We start from the raw sequence: 18,629 nt of genomic DNA on the forward strand, positions 1-18,629 counted from the left end.
AGCACCTTTGATGTGACCAGAAAGTCACACACCGTGACCACGCTCACGCATCTTACAGTCCAGTGAGGGGGCTGGGCACGACGCAAGCAGACGGACAGACAGACAAGTGAGATGACGTCAGGCGGTACACATTGCAAGAAGCTAAAGCAGAATGATGGGCAGAGAGGTGGAGGTTGTGTTGGTGTCTGTCAGCCAGAGGAACCCTGGGAAGATGTGACAATGGACTTGGGCTGTGACCAGTAAGGAGCTTAGAGATGAGGAGCCAGTGCCATGGCCCTGGGGCAGAGATGAGGGTGGTGTGTCCAAGATGCCAGTCCAGCGGGAGCACATTGGGGAGGAGGGCAGCAGCGTGAAGTCGTCAGAGACACACGGGGAAGCCGGCGAGTGGTGTGAGGTCACTGGAAACCCTACCTGACTCTGTGTGGTACAGACGGTGCTCACAGATGGCGTTAAGGAAAAAGGGGGTGAAAAGCCAGCCCACAAGATGCCCTGAAGCCATTTCTAAAGCGCTGTTACACTGAGAAAAGTGGGGAGGGGGTGGCGAGATGGCCCAGCGGGTGAGGGGCTTGCCGCCAAGCCTGAAAGACCAGAGTTCAATCCCCGGGTCCCACAGGCCAGAATGCGAGAACTAACTCCTGCAGGCTGTCTACGCATGCCACACAAAGAAACAGATATTTTAATTTTTTTTTTAAATTACATGACAAACAGAAATGTAGTCAGACGGTAATCATGACGGTGAAGAACTGACATTTTCTAAATTCTCGACAGTAGCTGTGGATGGATGTTGTGATCCAAATACAAATAATCGACTAATTAAAACAAATCACAGTGTGCTCCTTCCCAGCGTTCCCTGTCTCTGGACTTCTTGTGAACGTTTACACAAACCGCAGCTACCTGTGAACATCCCCTTGTCCCCCAGGTGACTGCCGGGACCAGTGGGCCGTGGAGACGGCTGACAACCAGGGTGAAGTAGGAAAGCTGGGGGAGGTGCTGCCTGGGGAGGACCACGGGGACCGGCTGCTTCCTGGGTGTTTCCGTGTGCCAGCTACGCAAGGATACTCACCACAAGTGCCACTTCCCAATGCGGTGAGACTGCGGCTTGGGGGTCAGTCAACAATGATGGCATGGATGGTGATGGCGCTGATAGTAATGGTGATGGTGATGGTCGTGGTGATGGTCGTGGTGATGGTGATGATGATGGTGGTGATGGTGATAGTGATGGTGATGGTGGTGATGGTGGTGATGGGGTGGTGATGGTGGTGGTGGTGATGCTGGTGGTAATGGTGATGATGCTGGTGGTGATGGTGGTGATGGTGGTGATGGTGGTGATGGGGTGGTGATGGTGATGGTGGAGGTGATGCTGGTGATGATGGTGGTGATGGTGGTGATGATGGTGGTGGTGATGGTGGTGATGGTGATGGTGATGCTGGTGATGATGGTGATGCTGGTGGTAATGGTGATGGTGATGATGCTGGTGATACTGGTGGTGGTGATGATGGTGGTGATGGTGATAGTGGATGGTGGTGATGATGTTGATAGTGATAGTGGTGATGATGGTGGTGATGGTGGTGATGGTGATGGTGGTGGTGGTGATGATGGTGGTGGTGATGGTGGTGATGGTGATGGTGATAGTGGTGACAATGATATATGATATTAAGTGATGGTGATGGTGATGGTGGTAATGATGGTAGTGGTGAGTATGGTGTTAACAACAAGGGCAGTGACGATAATGGTTAAACTTTATTGACCTTATCTTATTGAACATACCATATCTTTCAGCTCACCTCCTTTGGAACTCTGCTGCCTGTGGAGAAATCTTGGTACGTGTTAGCCCATCTACTGTTTATCGTCACTATTAGGTTTTCACGAGCATCCTAGCGCTGCTACCATTTGTACTTTTTGTTGATTATTCCTGAGACAAGGTCTCACCACTCAGCCCAGGCTCACTATAGAGCCTGAAGCTCTCGGTCTCCTGCCTTCACCTCGGCTGCGGGGGTGGGTGGTCACTGTCACTAGAGATGAGACAAATAACTCAGGGAATCACCAGACAACAGACAGCCACCGAGTGGAAGAACTTCCTGACACCAAAGCCCACCCTTCAGATGCCACCTTTAGGAAACTCGGCACGTCCCTAGGACCCCAGCTCCACATTCCCCGACACGTACCCAGTCGTCTATTTCTCTTAGACAAACACATTGTGAGAGGAGACGTGAGTTCTCTCTCTCTGAAGTGAGAATCATTGTCTCTGTCAGCTGTCACGACAGAAAGCAGAAATAAACACAATGCAGGGACCAGCAGGCCATTAGATTCTAATTAGATCCGTTGCCTCCCAGGCTGAAGCCGGCTCTCTCTCTCTTTGTTAAAAAGGGAGCTGAGCAGGCCTTAAAGATAGGCTGGGAGGCCCGTTACCCCGGAAGAGCCTTCCTTCTTCATGGGCATGGCGGCTGCTCACACTAACAGGAGATGACTTCCCCATGGGTATGTCTTAGCCTCCCCTGACCCCCACCATGCACATCTGCTCTGGAGTCCCTGCCCCCGTCACGCCCTACAGTGACCCACCCAGCCTTGAGGGGCTTGTGAAGCGGGGGAGGGGGCTGGAGTTGAGATTTCTGGGAAGAGCTGGGGATTCTGAGAGGGTCCTCTGGGCACATTTCCAGGTTCTACTGAAGGGCCTCCAGCTAGTGAAATCAAAGTGGCCTGTCGGGAGCTTAACCAAAACTTGACTCCTCTGACGTCGCTCAAACAGGGGCAGTGGTGGCAGCCGAACCCAGCCCAGGAAGGCCAAGGACTCAGAGGTGCCACCTGATGGGGGGAGAGAGACGGAACTGGGTGAGATCACCAGGAGGAATCAGCCTCAGATTCCAAACTCCACCACTGCCTTTCCCAGCTGACTACTGCTCCAGCGGCTGCACAGTTATCATGATCCATGAAAGATCACAAGTGCCTCCAAGGTCCTTTAAGAATCTGGGTGGAGACTGACAGGAACGTCCAGCACACTGTCATTGCAATTCCACCTGTAAACTCCAGGGGGCGCTCCTTCCTGGGTCCCTGCAGTGCAGAGCGCCCCCTGCAGGTCTGTCGGCTGCCCCGGGAACCGGCTGTGTACCAAGGAGACCCCTAGCATTGGAGAACAGCATCACCATCACCTCTGCGGGCCCTCAGTTGACTAAGGCTACTTCTCTACTGAAAGGAGGTTGTGTTAGCCCAGCGTCTGCTACTAACTCCCTCTAAAGCCAGGGACATCGCTGTGCTCCTCAAAAGGCCACCCCGAGGTTGCAGAAGGGGGGTGGGGGTTCCCAGCGTCTGGAGGAACAAGGACATCCCTGGGTTTGATCCCTTCCTCCACGAAGCCATCAGTTAACAGTAATGAGAGCCACAGAGATTTGAGCACGGTTTACATGCCAGGGACACCGCCCGGGCCTCGTCTATGGATGCTTACAAGGACCCTCCCGGAGAATGCACGGATAGAAAGACAACTGCGCATGCGCACGTTTCCCGTCCAGGGGGCTACCGGAAGGGGCTTGGGGCCTGGCCAGGCCCTGTGGAGAAGCTGCTAGGGTCTTCCACCTTCCACGGAGGCGTGGAGAACTGAGGGCTCCCTGCTCTCACCAAGCTCCTGCCTTGGCCTTGTGATGAGTCACCCAGAGAGGAGCGAGTCCATGAGTGGATGGGCTGGTGGCTGATGGCCCGCCCTGGTCACCCTGCTCTTGCCTCCCCCTCCCAAGACTTGGGAAAGAGAATGAACGTCCGTCCCTCTGCCCCCGGGGAGGCAGCCATGTGGACCATCAGAAGAGCCGGACAACTTGACGCTGAAGATAAAAACCAAAGGGAGCTGGGCAGAGGGACAGGAAGGGGCCGTCAGAGAGATCAGAACTAGTTTTGACAGGGAGCAAGGAGGGCCTCTCCCTGCTGCAGGCGGGGTGGTGCCCACAGTAGCCTGACGCTCTTCTCACTACCCGCTAGGGGTGCAGAGGCTACACCTGAAATATCCCCTGGGCACAGAGGGCACTCCCCAGTATGCACCGGATTGTCGGCCATTTCTTGGGTTTCTGGTGAGGAAACAAGCCTCCTCTGTGACTAGGGGACAGGCAGTGCTGACCCTCGCTCCCCAGATCTCTCGCTCAGCCCTTCCTGGCGCCTTCTAGCCTCATACCACACGTGCATCCTTGCCCTTGAATACATGCCTCAGCATCTTCACCCCATCAGGGGACCAAACCAAGGAAAGGCTCAGGAGGGGCCACCGGCCATGATTGCAGAAACCAGTGTCTAGCTGGGTTCCCCTCCAAATGGCTGCGGCCAAGGGGAGAGAGTCCAGAGAGGAAGCCAACCTCTCAGCAAGCTGCCTTCTCTCCTGCCATCTTGTTTATTCCCCAGAGGCTACTTGCATGTCAGACAGAGCCCAGGCTCAAGCCGTCAGCAACCTGGGCCGGGCAGGGCTGACTCAATGATTCTCAGTGGCAACAGAGGTGTGGAACAGGGCAAGATGGCCTCAGCGTTGGGTGCAGGTCTCCCCAAAGTTCATCTAACATCCTAGAGAGAAAAGTGACTCCTGGGCTGCAGAGGTGGCCCAGTCAGTAAAGTCCTGAGTTCAGATCCCCAGCACCCATGGGGAAAAGCCAGGTGCAGCAACACAGACCTGTAATCCCAGCACTGGAGAGGTGGGGATGGAAGTCTGTGGCTTGCTGGCCTTGGCCAGCTAGTCGGGGCGAAATGGAATGCCCCAGATTCAATGAGAGGCATTGTTCCAAAAACAATAAGGTGGAGAGAATGATGAGAGCAACCAGTCACCTTGGGCCTCCAATGTCACAGACAGCCGCATACACACACGGAGGAATATGACTCCTGTGTCATATCCATGTCACAGCCTGGCTAAGTGTCACAGCTGCGGGACTTCTGGGAGCCTGTACCACAGCTTTTGTGAGCCTCCGGCAAGGGAAGTCCTTTTTAACCTAATTTAACCTTCGAATGCCTTCACAGAGTCTGTGGCAGTTTCCATGTCCCATCAGACACTGGTCTGGGAAATTCTGGTCCAGCTGGAAGAGCCCCCCAGGGTTACTTTGTCTCCAGAGCTACCGGGCAGGGCAGGCGGGCAAAGCTTGAATAGAGAGGACAAAGGAGGAAAGAAGAGAGAAAAAAATGAAGTCGAAAGAGAAGATCCTGGAGTTGCAGAGTCTGTGACTCAAATCTACCTGCAGAGGCAAGGTTTGAGGGGGTGGGGAGGGGAGAGGGGGAGGAAGGAGGGGGAGAGAGCACTCATGTAAGTGCACAGTAGCACAGCTATTGTCCCTGAGCACCAGTGGGTTCAATTGCCATCAATTACTGTGACCTCCTGCATTTATTAATAACCAAGTTATTTCTCCTTCCGACAATAGCCGAGTTGTTCCTGATTACTCAACATTATGGGGCTTATTTATAACGCCAGAGCATCTGGCTCCCACTGCCTCACACAGAGATTTACAATTCCAAAGCCTGGGAAGACGGAGGCCACCTGCAGAGAGGAGATAAGCTGAGGGGGCTGTGGCTGCTGCAAGAAGAACAGGAGTCGGCTCCAGAGACAAAACGGCTGGTTCAAATCCCACCTCCACCGCTCGGTGCCGCCCGACATCCTGAGATGTCAGGCTGACTCTCAGATACTCAGTCTCATCCTCCTCAAAATGAGGACAGCAATGGTCAGAAGAGAGCATGGGTGAAAACTTGGCAAGGTTGTGGGTCCCCTGGACCTGCACCCCAGGGCCATCTACCCTCATGAAAGATGCCTCAGGAAGAACAGGTCCTCAGCAGAAGCATTCCAGGAAGTCCAGCCAAGTGCTGTCACGGGCACCGTGAGAAATGTCTCCCCCTCACTCTTAAAGAGCTCCCTGCTTCTTAGGGATCCTACCCTGACACTGCCACCCTCGGGTAACACACAGCTCCACCCACCCACATGATTCCTTCTGCCTGCTTTGGAGGAAGCTGGCATCAGCAACCGGACCTGCTGCTTGCACATCTGGACAAAACCATCTAAAAACTGCTGCTGAGTGGTGCATGACCCAGCAGGAATCAGCATCGTGCCTGAGGCTGGGGGGGGGGGCAGCACTTGCACCTGATGGTGTCCTGGGAGATGACACTCCTGTGGGCACTTTAGGTGGGGTAACTTCAGACCCACCCCAGCAGGCTTTGGTGCAGGATTTCTCAGGTGTGTGCTCCAGTGTGTGCGCTGTGCACTGAGAATTCACTAGAGGAAAGGCATAGACCTCAGTGAGGTCTCTCACACTAACATTACCAAGACTTCAGGGGGCAGTGGCCGACAGGGACTCTTCATGGTGCTGGGGGACTGTGGGAAGAGGTGGGGGCCAGAGGTCCAGAGACAGTTTCAGTATTATTGTGATATCTCAAGCAAGAGACGTCTCCTTTCTGGGCCTTGGTCTTTTTATCGGTAAGATGGGTTGGCCACTTTCCCACTGGGTCATTTAAGAGTAACGTTAGACACCGGTGTAAAGCCAGCTAGCAGTGTCCCTACACAGGGGACACAGCTGTGGAGCAGAATGCTCAGGGAGTCCTCAGCCAGAAGGTGTCACACAAAGCGGCAGCAGGACCAACACCAGAGAGAGACCAACAGCAGATCCACGAGTGACTTAACCGAGTCCCCTCTGCTAGAAAAGCAGGCACCAGGAGGGACTTGGATCTAGCTGGGCCCAGTCCAGAACCCTTTCAACGGCCACATGCTCTTTGCAACAGCAGGCCACGTGGGTCACGCCACACACCCCTTGGAGACTACTCCATCACCCCCGCCATCATGATTGCCATTATCATAACCATCTCCATCATCAGCATCACCTCGACCATTAGGACCACCGTCATCACTGCATTACAACCATCACCGCCCTCATCACTACCATCAGCACCACGTTGAGTGGGTGTGAAGCTGTTCAAGCAGCACTTAGCAGCCGGTAACCACTGAGGGACGTCGGCGTCGGCGGCATCATCCACTATTATCCAGAGAAACAGTATAAAGTAGAGGGGACCCCATGCCGCAGCTTCCACACTCACCCCCAAGGCCCGGAGCTGCCGGGGAGTTTTGCCTTCCAGCCCCAGCCGCTTCGGGGAGTTCATTTTTTCAGAAACGTCTAATTGTTTCCATCCCGGAGCAGCCATCCCTGCTTAATGAATGAATTCAATATGCTCAGAAAATGCAGAATAAACCCTTGCCTGTGGGCCCAGAATAGGCCTGCCGTACAGCTGCAGGGACAGAAGCCAAGCCACCAGCTGGGACAGGGCGGACAGGCACAGACTCGGCGGCCTCGAGAAGCATGTGGGAAGAGGGGATGAGGAGGGGCTGGGTCTCAGGAGCGCTGGGCGCCAGCACCGATTGACGGAATCCGCACAATGCCCGGTCACATGCCAGCCCACAGCTGTCCAGCTACCACGCCAGGGCAGGGGTTTGGGTGGGATCTCAGACCCCAGGCCTCACGTGGAGAAAGAAGGGAGGACCAGATGCGCAGACCCTGCACGCTACAGCTCCCAGATCATCCTCTCTACATCTGTTTTATCCGTTCAGTGCCTGCCGGGAACCCTTCTCCTCCCGTCCCCAGCATCATGCACTTTCCGTAGGCAATCCATGAGTCTAAGAAAATGAAGGTGGTGTCCCAGCACAGCTGCCGTCCTCTAGACACAGCATAGGATAGAAGGGAGAGGGGGGCGGAGAGATGGAGCCATGGGTAAGAGCACTGGCCGCTCTTGCAGAGGACCTGGGTTTGGTTCCCGGCATCCAAGCGGTGGCTCACAACTGCCTGCAACTCTATTTCCAGAGCATCCAACACCCTCTTCTGGCCCCCAGGGCACCAGGCAGGCATGAACATGATGCAGACATACATGCAGGTAAAACACCCACCATACACATAAAATAACTAAACTAAAAGAAAATGTAAGAGAAAAAAAGGAATGAGGAGGAGAAGGAGGGAAAGGGGGAATCCGGCTTCATCTCATTGATGTGACAAGTGGCACAACCAAAAGCCACTTAGGGGATGAGAAGGCACTGCTCAAGTCATCCACTGTGTCCTGGGGGCAGCGGGATGCAGGATGTGAAGGAGCTTTGCTGGCTGGTACTGAATCCTTTCCTAGCGTTTCCTGGTTTCCATAGGCACTAACTGCGGGTGGAACCACAGCCAGGAAACAGCAGAGAGAGGGGTGTCCGTCCACAAGGAAGATGCTGCCTCGCGTCCCTGCTCACTCCTGTGCTCAGAGCCTCCCCAGCCTAGGGCGCATCCACCCACCTCCTCCAACCCCCTGCATGGACATTTTGTTGCTAGTGTCCAACAAAAGATGGAGTGCTGGGCCCTTGTCATTAGCGACACTGTGTAGCGAGCCCCTTAGGGCCCCAAATTATAGCCCCATTCATTCAGGGCCTGGCATCTTCACGATGGTGGTGGGGAGTTGGCTGTGGCCTTGCGCCTGGCTTCTCTCCCCACCGCCAGCCACTCCAGGGCTTTATATATGGTCTGACTGTGTCGTATATTAGGCAATGGGTCAATGCTAAGCAGGCCGGTGAATTCAGTGAAGGGCAAATAAATTAAACATGCTTCTGGCCTTCACAGAGGAAAGAGGCCAAGCCATATAAGCCAGAGACACGAGCATCCCTCATCCCGGCTGCCAGGCGGGATTCTGTTTGCCGTGGTCCCTCTCTGTACAGCAGGGAGGGTCAGCAGGCACAGTGGCACACGACTCCACTTCCTGACGAGAGCGATAGGACCACAGGGGATGGGGAGGAACGAAGACAGGCCCAAGTTCCCTCACCGGGTAGAACTTCCGGGTGATGATAATCATATCAGCATGGAGGAAACCGGCGGGGCTGTAAGTGGTCAGATTAAAGGGAGTCTGCAGTCTTGCGAGTGTGCTGGCGTGGGCATTCCTGTCACGTTTTACAGGTGATGATGTTGAATCCCCAGGGACAGAGAGCTGTCCCAGTTGGGAAGGCCAGGCTGGTCCTGGGGACACCCTCCATGGTGCTCAGCTCAACCTCTAAAGCAGAGTTGTGGGGACATCGGAGGATTAGATGGAACCAAGGAAGGGCTCCTACAAAAGAGAGTGGCGCCCTGAGCACCCAGGATGCATCTTGGGATGAGCACAGCCAGGCAGCCTCAAGGAAACTTTAGAGACAGACCCTGAGTCCAACACCATAGGATGCTGTTGGACTTTGGTACCACAGGACAACAACTCTGAGCCTTGGTATCCGGAGTCACGTGACCCCTTCTCTGTCTGCCAGGTCAGCTCTGAAAACCAAAAGAGACGAAGCATGTAAAGCCACCCGCCCATGCCGGCCTTAGATGGAGAGAGGAAGCGGCCAGATTCTGGGATGATTTTGTTCATGGGAATGCTTTTTGGGCAAAGGGCACGGTCTTGGGTTTTAGGCTCATGCAACCAGGGGCCCCAAGATGGAGAAGACCAGTGCACATTCCAAGAGCAAATAGATTGCCCCCTGGAGAAGCATCCTTGGGAGACATGAGAAGACCCCCGTCAGCCTCTGTCCCCTCAGCAGGAGCTGGGGAGTGTGAGGTGGGACATCACCAGATGCAGTTTACAGAGCACCCAAGACACAGGCAGGGCTCGGCGAGTCACACAGCAGACCTGAGACCCACAGAGACAGCTCAGGTTCTGCTCGAGGCCAAGGTGACAGTGACAGGCACAGCGTCCCTGGTATCCAGGGACGCAATGAGGGAAGCCAGCACGCTCCTTTGGCCCTGGACAAGTTCAGCCTATAGAAAAGGACAAAGCACCACAGCTCAGAAAAGTAACAAGTCATCGAAAACATGCACTTGGGGTCCAGGACCCTCCAGGACCCGCGAAACCCAAGCTTCTCACACGGAGAGATCTGACGCCATGAGCAGAATGGAGCCGCCCAACCCAGCCAGGGCGACTCAGCCTGCAAAGTTTCTGCCAGCCACATGGGGAGCCTCATGCCGGGAACCCCAGGTGAGCCCTTTGACATTATAAATGCCCCAACTGTTAGGATATAATGAATCATGACTAAGCCCCAGAGTCTGGGGCTAGCCCTCACAGGAACCCTGGATAGATTCAAACGGGCCTCACGGGACTGTGCCCGGACCACTGTCCCGCACTGTCCTCGGCCTTCTGAACGGTCTGACCAGCTGCAGATGAGCACTGCAGGGGGAGTCTGAACCTGCCATTCACCAGCACCTCCCCTGAAGTATGGAGTGACGCCGTTCAGGGTGCAGGACTTCACTCACAGAAGGCATTTCACAGCTGCGCCCCACAGAGCCCACTCAGCCTCAGTGACTCAGGACGGATCGGCAACCAAAGAGCTTCACAAGGACAAGAGAGTCCCAGTTCTGTGGACGTCTGTGGCACGTGGCAGCTGTGCACTCCCTAACTGTGGAACTGTGGTGGGACTCGGCCTATGGGGAGGAGCAAAGGCCTGAGGCCCAGCCTGGTCGCTGCCAAGGGAGGCTGGAGAGAAAGGTGAGGACCTACCCAGGCTGGGGTTGGGGGTGTCACGGGTCACAGGCGCATCAGACAAAGCTCCACTGAAGTCAACCTGCAGGGCTTGGCTTTCCCTGTGAAATGCCATCAGAACGGTCGGTGCCAGCCCACATCATTACCACCCCACTCCTCATGTTGTCCCCAAACTGCAGAGACGTCACACGGCCTGTGACCACTCATCTCAGGGATCAAACAAGGATGCAGCCGCCACGTGGTGCCTGATGAGCACCTCCCATTTCCTCACATAGGGAATGTAGGCAGACAAGAACGGTATGCATGAGTCCCATGTGGGGTGCCAACTCTTGTGCCAGTGTTCTGTGGCTCGCTGGCCTCACCACTGTTCACACACAGAGTGGAGACCCTCATCAGCCCGCTGTCATATGCATCCATGTCTGTGTGTCTGTGCGCCTGTGTGCGTGTGCAGGCAGAGGCCAGAGAGAGACCAGCCTCAGGCATTCTCCCCAATCTCTCTCCACCTTGCTCTTGGAGACAGAGTCCCTCACTGAACCTGGAGATCAGTGTTACAGCTATAGATGTCTGGTCAGCAAGCCCACTGGGGATACGAATGGCAGCTGCTGTGTCCAGCTCCTGTGGGTGCCAAGGATCTAAGCTCAGGTCTTCATGTTTGCATGGCAAAGCACTTTACCAACAGAGTCACCTCACAGCCCCCCATTCATTGTACAGGGGGGAAACTGAGGCAGAGCTCCCCAGCTGCCACTCTTCTCATCCACAGCATGATTGGCAGTCAGACCACGTATGCCAGTGTCCTCGAAACTTCCCAGAGCATCGGTGCATGCCGTCACGCTGTCGCTTCACAAAACCCCCATCCGGTCAGGAGACCCCCACATCTTCCCACCCAGACCATGCTGGTTTCAAGGCTCCCACAGCGGGCTGAGGAGGCACAGGCGGGATCCCTGATTAATGAAAATGAGCCTAATATATTTCAGAGCGATCTGTTATGACACAAAGCAGAGGCGTTTACACACGACTGTGGATTTTTAATAGCTGATTCTAGAACAACCCATTATGAAATCTTCCAATACAGAAAAATACAGTAAATCACGGGGCAGGGCTTCGGGGCAGACTGACAGCAGCTCTCTGTAAAACAGTGTAGATGGTGGGCAGGAGGGGGGGGAGGAGGAAGGAATTACTGCCATAATCATGAGTTAATAAAATATTTATAGACATGGGTTTCTCCCTTATCATCCTGGGCATGTCCATGCAAGGCGGCTTCTGAAAACGCAGTGGAGGGGATGCCCACCTGCCCCAGGAGGAGAGGGAGTTGAACTGAGTCTCTCTTTACCATGGCAGGGTGGCTGCAGGCTAGCCCAGCTGGAGGCAAAGAGCACACCCAGTTGACATGGAAAGGCGGGGCCAGCTGTGTGCTGGACTGGTCCACTGCCTTCTCCTCCTCACCCACCTCTTCCTCATCCTCTTCCTCCTCACCTATCATTTCCTCCTCTTCCTGCTGAACCTGCCCAAGATGGCAGGAAGCCTCCTCCAGACAGCTCTTCCCACTGAGTGCAGCCGGGAGCTGTCCGTCAAGGAGTCCTAGCCTATCAGAACCGAGAGTTGGTCACATGATCAATTCTAGCCTCTTCCTAACTCCTGGGAGAGGCCCCCTTTGCCTTGGCTACACTCGAGGCAAAACCATCCATGGTCACCAAGGGCCAGTGTTCTTAGAAGCTACAGGAAAGGACATGAGAACCGAGAAGGAAATGCACGTGACGGAGGAAACAGGGATAAGGTGACATTGTCATGGGAGTAGAGGCCAGAGCCACAGACTGGAGAGGGCGTGTCCCCGAGAGCCTTCCCGGGCTGCACAGAGCCTGCTCCGGACACCTGGCACCCAGCACTGGCAGAGGAGAGGCTGGACCCCTGTAGTGCATGTCACCAAGATGTGGACATCTGTCCCAGTGCCACAGCAGTGAGGGACACAAGAAGCCACCGCAACAGTCCAGACACAGATGTGTAAACAGGCAAACGCCTGTTGTAAAGAGCTCACAGTGAGGGCGACTACGTCAGAGCATCAGTTGGGGGAGGGCTGAGGAGGAAAGGGCAAAGACACCGAAGACATCAGTGAAGAGACACAACCCAGTGAGAGCATCAGTGCAGGGGAGGGCTGAGGAGGAAAGGGCAAAGACACCGAAGACATCAGTGAAGAGACACAACCCAGCGAGCTGAGCTGTCAGTCACAGGCTGTGGGGGTGACTGGCGGAACCCAGCACAGGTGGCAGGGACAGCTGTCCGCGACATGGGCAACCCCTGCCCGGAGCCCACGGCTGCTCCGGCCAGCAGAAGTCATCGGCAACTTAAAGTCATTAAAATGGCATACAACCAGGGCCGGGGAGATGACTCAGTGTGCAATGTCGCTGCCCACAAGCGTGCGGCCCTGAGTTCAAGGCACGGTGGCCTGTCGCTAACCCAGAGCTGGGAAGCGGAAACAGAAGAGGGATGCACTGGCCGGGTCTACCCTGACTGGGCAGCTCAGGCCAGTGAGAGACCCTGTCTGAAAACCCAAAGTGGACAGCACCTGAGGAAGCAGTCCTAAGGCTTCCCCTGTCCCACGCCACACATACACACATGCACGCGCGCGCGCGCGCACACACACACACACACACACACACACACACACACACACACACACAAACATACACAGACCACATATACACACAAGCACATACACACATGTGTGCACACACACACATATCCATGAGCGCGCACACGCGCACACACACACACATTCTCTCACACACAGACACACTTACATACAATTCTAAATTCAGTTCCTCACAAGTGCTCTACAGCCCTATGTGCCTGGTGACCACTGTGACAGACAGTAGAAGACCTGGTCTCCATCAGGTTCCCATAGGCAGCGCTGGGAACTCTGGCACAGGAGAGGTGACAAGCAGAGCCTGTCCCCACCATCCTGAGAGAGAGGCCACATCGGAGGACAGCTGGCAGGAGGGACCCACCGTACCTTTGCACGCGCCTGCTGCGCCCAGGTGGTAGATGGCTGCCAGCACCCGCCAGATGGCTCGCTGCTCCCCCTCCGAGATGCCCAGCAGCTCCATGGCCCCCCGGAGCTGGGAAAACGCGGCTGCGGCTTTCTGTTTGTCTTCAGGCTGAGGGAAGAGAAGAGAGAAAGGCCATCACGGTGGAGAGACTGGAATTCACAGCTCAGAGATGAGGTCAGGCTGCAGGGCACACGGTCGGTTTACGGCGGCGGTAAATTACCCACGGTTAAGCCGGGCTGGGCTTGGCAGCCACGTTCAGATTTCTGGGAAGGTTGTAAATGTCATGGGTGTCCGCTTTGGGGAGCAGGGTAGGTTTTATTCATTCTGGAAGGATTTATTGGGGCTCCGATTTGTGCCGAGCTCTGGTCTGGATGCCGGGATAGAGGAGCCCTGGCTCAACTCCGAACAGAACATAAAAGCAATGGTGTGTTGAAAAATGGGCTGCAGGGCAGATCCCAGGCCTAGGAAGGGATGAAGGAGGTCACGGAGGAGGGGCAGGGACTGTGGGAGCTTGAAAGGTGGGTGTGGGGAGCTGACCAGATAAGGGACCGGAGGAAGGAAATGGCGGCAGGTGGCTGACCCAAGGGGACCCAGAACTGGTTATCAGGGGAGGGAAGGCGGACAAGGCCTGAGACGGTCCACGGTCGGCCACGAAGGCCACGGACACAGTTCTAAGGAGCAAAAGTTTCCAGCCGAGATGGTTAAGTACCGGGACCTGACCCCACTTCCATTTCTGCGCCCGCGGCAGACGCCACGGATCCATCAAGATCCCACGGCAAGCCCGTGGACCCGGATTTATTTCACAACACCACCTTGTGCCGCCAAACCCCAAGGTCTGCCTCCTCGGAAGCTGGAACAGTGTTTGCTCGCCGCCACCCCACCCCCCGCCCCCCACCCCCCACCCCGTGGGACGAAGGGAAGTTGCCAGAGAATTTGAAGCCGGCAAGAATGGCCCCATGAGATGTTTATGGGTGACTGAGCTTCGAGTGTCATTTTTTTTTCTCTTTTTGTTAGATTTATACCTCTAATTATATTTGACTGAATATTAAAATCAATCTGAAAGTAGTCCCGTGTATGAGCCATCTGGCTGAGGACACACAGCCCGGAAGCCTGGAAGGCAGAGAAAATGAGGCAGGAACAGGAGTTCCTTGCCCCTAACCTCCACGGCGCATAATGGGAGACCAATTTGTACCTGATCCAAGTAAAGAATTTGGGTGACACAGGGCAGGGCAGCCTGTTAGCGATGACAGGTCCTCGAATCTCATAGAGTCCCAGGCCCAGAGAGGGCACGGCGTGTGCCAAAGGTCACACAGCAAATTAACTGCAGCCATCGGAGCAGAGGCTTCCCCCGAGTCCCGCCCACGCCGCTTCCTTTCTCCTCCAGCCTCCGCTATGCAGATAGCGGAGAGACGGATCCTCCGACATCCGACATCAAAGCGGGCGGTGACATTGAGAGATTCGCCTTGGAAGTGTTTCAATTAGCAGCCACCGCGAGTGTCTCCGGGCCACCACGGAACCACCAAGTCCCTAGCAACCAGGGGCTCAGCCTAGCAACCGCAGCTGCTCCTCTGCTGCGGAGGATGGGGAAGGGAGGATTCTCACAACAAGCCCCCCCCCACGCCCAGCTATTTATGAGATTTCAAAGTGGCGGGGAAGGGACGCACAGAGGACGCGGCGGACGCGAGATGACCGCGGCTCCCGAGGTCAGCAAGGAACACTTGATTTTGAACGACAGGTAGAACCCGTCACCCAGCACTTGGCTGTCCTGAGAGGGTGGGAGACTCCCGGGAAGCCCCACTCCTCTCTCCCTTGCGCCCCACGTGAATGTGAGTTAGCCAGCAGATGTTTTCCCATCCAAGGATGATGAGGCTCCGGGCGACGGCCAGGAAGCCAGTTGTTCTTTACGCAATTACACAACGCCCTGACCAGTGTGCTCTTGAGCGGATATGTCACCCTTCTAACCCCCACCCTCAGCAGGAAGTGATGAATGCAGACTGGGTGGGAGTACTACACAGTAAAGAAAAAGAACAAGCCAATGGCATAGCCACTCGTGTGTGAGGCTTCCTAACCCAGAGGCTTCCTAACCCAGAGGGTTGCTCTTCCTCTGCCGCCAGCTGTAACGTGTCTGAGGCGGGGTCTTCCCTGGGAAAGCGGGCACTCACTGCATCTGGCGGGGGGCCTCGGGCTGCACCCTGACCTGGCAGAAGCCCTTCCCCCTCACAGCAGCGTGTGACTCCGATACAAACCCCACATTCTCGTGATGGTGGACACCCGGGCTGGTTCTAGAAATTCCCCATGTCCTGTGGTGAATGCTGGGGTGTCAGTGCCTCCGTGGTGTGTTGACACAGGGACATTTGTGTCAGCGCCCGGCTGCACATGGGCTTTAGCTTCCTGAGGAACCTCCACTTGGGCTTCCGTGGCGACTGGACTCATTCACACTCCCTCCTGCTACAGCGCGTGAGGGGCCCCTCCGTGCGTCCTCCCCAGCGGCTGAATGGTGGCCCTTCTAACCGGGCCGGTTGTGTTTTGCGTTCTGGGAAGCGTCTGTTCTCTTCCTTAGTTCACTGATAACGGGTGTTTGGGTTTCCCGTTGCTTCGCTATTTCTGGAGTTCTTTGTATATTCTGGACACAAATTCTAGATAATCCTCTGCCAGCTTTTGACACTCTGTAGGCCGTCTTTTTCTGTGGCGTCCTTTGCTGGAAAGAAAAAGTTTTGTTTTTTTTAATCCCATGGTGTCCCCTTCACCAGTGCTGGTGTTGTTCCCTGGGCGACTGGAGTCCCACTGAGGAAGCCTCCTCCTCGATCCCGCATCCTGCCATGTTCTCTCCCGCAGCAGCAGCTCCAGAGCGCGGAACCTCAGGCCCGCATCTGTGGTTCACTTGAGGTTGATTTTTGAGGGGTGAGGCGTTGGGCTTCGTTCTGCACCCAGACACCCATTTTCCCAGCACCGTTTGTTGAAGATGCTTGTCTCTTCCCCAGGGTGTACTTTTGGTTGTGGGGACTGGGTCTCATGTCTGGGTCCTCGGTTCTGTCCCATTGGTCAACACGTCTGTCCCACGTCTGTCCCGTGTCTGTCCCGTGGTGCTCACACTGCTCCGTCTCTGTGAGTTAATTAGAAATCAGGCGTGGTGACGCCTCCCACAGTCTTGCTTTTGCTCAGGGTGGCTCTGGCTGCCCCGGGTCTCTTCTGCTTCAATGTGGGTCTCAGGGTTGATTTTCTACATCCGTGAGGAACGGCATCGGAACCTGGGTAGGGATGCTGAGTCTGTAGGTGGCCTTGGTCGGACAGCCACTTACGACACTGACCCCACCATGAGTGTGGGAGTCTTTCCATCTTCTAGTCTCCACTTCCGTTTCTTCCCTTGGTGTCTTAAGGTTCTCGTCGCAGGGCTTTGGATGCCCGGGTTATGTTTGCTGTGCGATGCTCGCTGTGGCCATCGAGAATGGGATCGACTCCTTGATTTCTTCCCCGGACGTCTGTCCGTGGCGCACAGGAGGGCGGCTGCCTCCATGTGCGCTGTTTGTGCCCCCCGCAACTCTGCTGAGGGTGTCTGTCTGCCGAGGACAATTTCAAGAGCCATGCCATATTGCCTGCCTGAAGTTACGTTTCTGTTGTCCAGTATTGAGCCCCTAACCAGAAACTTTTGACTTGCCTGGACAAGTCCTGAGTTATTAGAAAATAACTTATCATTTTCTTATCTTTCTGCTACACTGACCATTAGCAACAATGTTTTGTGGTTGGGTTGCTTGGTTGGGTTGCTTGGCAACTCAACAGTCCCCTGATCTTTTCCCAAAGAAAGTTTCCTGGTCTGCTACTATAAAACCCACCTGAGAAAAATAAAATTTTGCAGCTTGATCAGAATACTGTCTTGCTGTCAATTCTTTGTGTCTCTTGTCCCTTCATTCGCCATTCCCCCTTCTAGGGTCTCTGCTGAAGATCCCGCGGGCCGGGACATCTGTCAGCTGCTCCGAGATTCCCGGTGGAATCCTGAGGGCCACAGGATCACATGATCCGCAGGTAACGATACCGTGACCCCTTCCTTTCTGTCTGTGTCCTTGTGTCAGCTTCTCTGTCCGTCTGTCCTGGCGAAGACTCCACTGCTGTGCTGAGTAGGAGGGGAGCGTGGACTCCCCCTCTTCTTCATTTCTGTGGGAAGCTGTGGGTTCCCTACAGCGTTTGTGCTGCTGAGCCGCACTTCTGGCCCCGGGCTCCTCAGGACTTTTATCACGGAGGGGCCTTGGGTTGTCAACAGCCTTTTCTCCATCTGTTGAGAGGACCTTGTGGCCTGTGTCCTGGATTCCATTTATGCGACGCATTGTATTTATTGATCTGCACACACTGAACCATCCCTGCACCCTTGGGATGAAGCCAACTTCTTGTGATGAATGATCTTTTTAATGTGCTCTTGGATTTAATTTGCAAGCATTTTATTGAGTTTTGTTTTGTTTTGTTTTGTTTGCATCTATGCTCAGAGGGGAACTGGTCCTTGTACCTTAATCTCGTTTGACTCCTCTCAACCTGGTGAACTCCTACTCATCCTTCAGAACCCCCAATGTCAGCCAGACCCAATGTCCCTGGCTGCGAAGCCTTCCCTGAGACCGAGCACCTCTTTCAATCACCCTCCGGTACCCACAGCCCCACATCCTCCTCCGCGTTCTTCTCTCCCAGCTGCATTAATTCCCACGCCTGTCTTTCCTACCACAATGCCAGAGTCCTGACCTTTAACCCCAGTGTCATCATAGCTGAGTGAGGGCAAAGGAGGTCCAGAAAGCCCTGGAGAGGGAGGTTTGATGAAGAAGATACAGATGTTTGGAGACGGGCGGAGCCAGGGTTGAAGGGAGACCCTGTGCCTCGGGCCTCTCCCACCACACGCCCGCCTCTTCAGAAACAAGTCTCACTTCTTCAACCAGCCCAGACCCTACAAAGGCAGCCCCCTGCCTCTGCCACATGACTGCCATCGCCAACCACAGAGCCAGAGCAAAAGGAGACAGTGGGTCACGGGACCCTCCACCACCTCCCACCCTGGAGGTCCGTCACTTACCTGGGACCACACGCCCATGCCGAAGGCATGGCTCTCGGCCATCTGGTGCAGGTTCAGCTCCGTCCTGGAAGAGGGGATTGGAAGTGAGGGGT

General features: G+C 55.2%; 1 protein-coding gene across 2 annotated transcripts in view; it reads right to left on the reverse strand.

Moving 5' to 3' along the window:
• The window catches only part of Myo18b (myosin XVIIIB), a 214,287-nt gene that overhangs the window by 165,200 nt on the left and 30,458 nt on the right, over positions 1–18,629 (reverse strand). For both annotated transcript variants that reach the window (XM_076560972.1, XM_076560971.1), the window contains exons 11-12: positions 18,538–18,601; positions 13,457–13,601 (exon numbers count right to left, since the gene is read on the reverse strand). In XM_076560972.1, coding sequence (XP_076417087.1) covers positions 13,457–13,601; positions 18,538–18,601 — 209 coding nt within the window. The remainder of the gene's footprint in view (positions 1–13,456; positions 13,602–18,537; positions 18,602–18,629) is intronic.

This window comes from Peromyscus maniculatus, chromosome 23, assembly GCF_049852395.1.
Source record: "Peromyscus maniculatus bairdii isolate BWxNUB_F1_BW_parent chromosome 23, HU_Pman_BW_mat_3.1, whole genome shotgun sequence".
NCBI classification, from domain to species: Eukaryota; Metazoa; Chordata; class Mammalia; order Rodentia; family Cricetidae; genus Peromyscus; species Peromyscus maniculatus.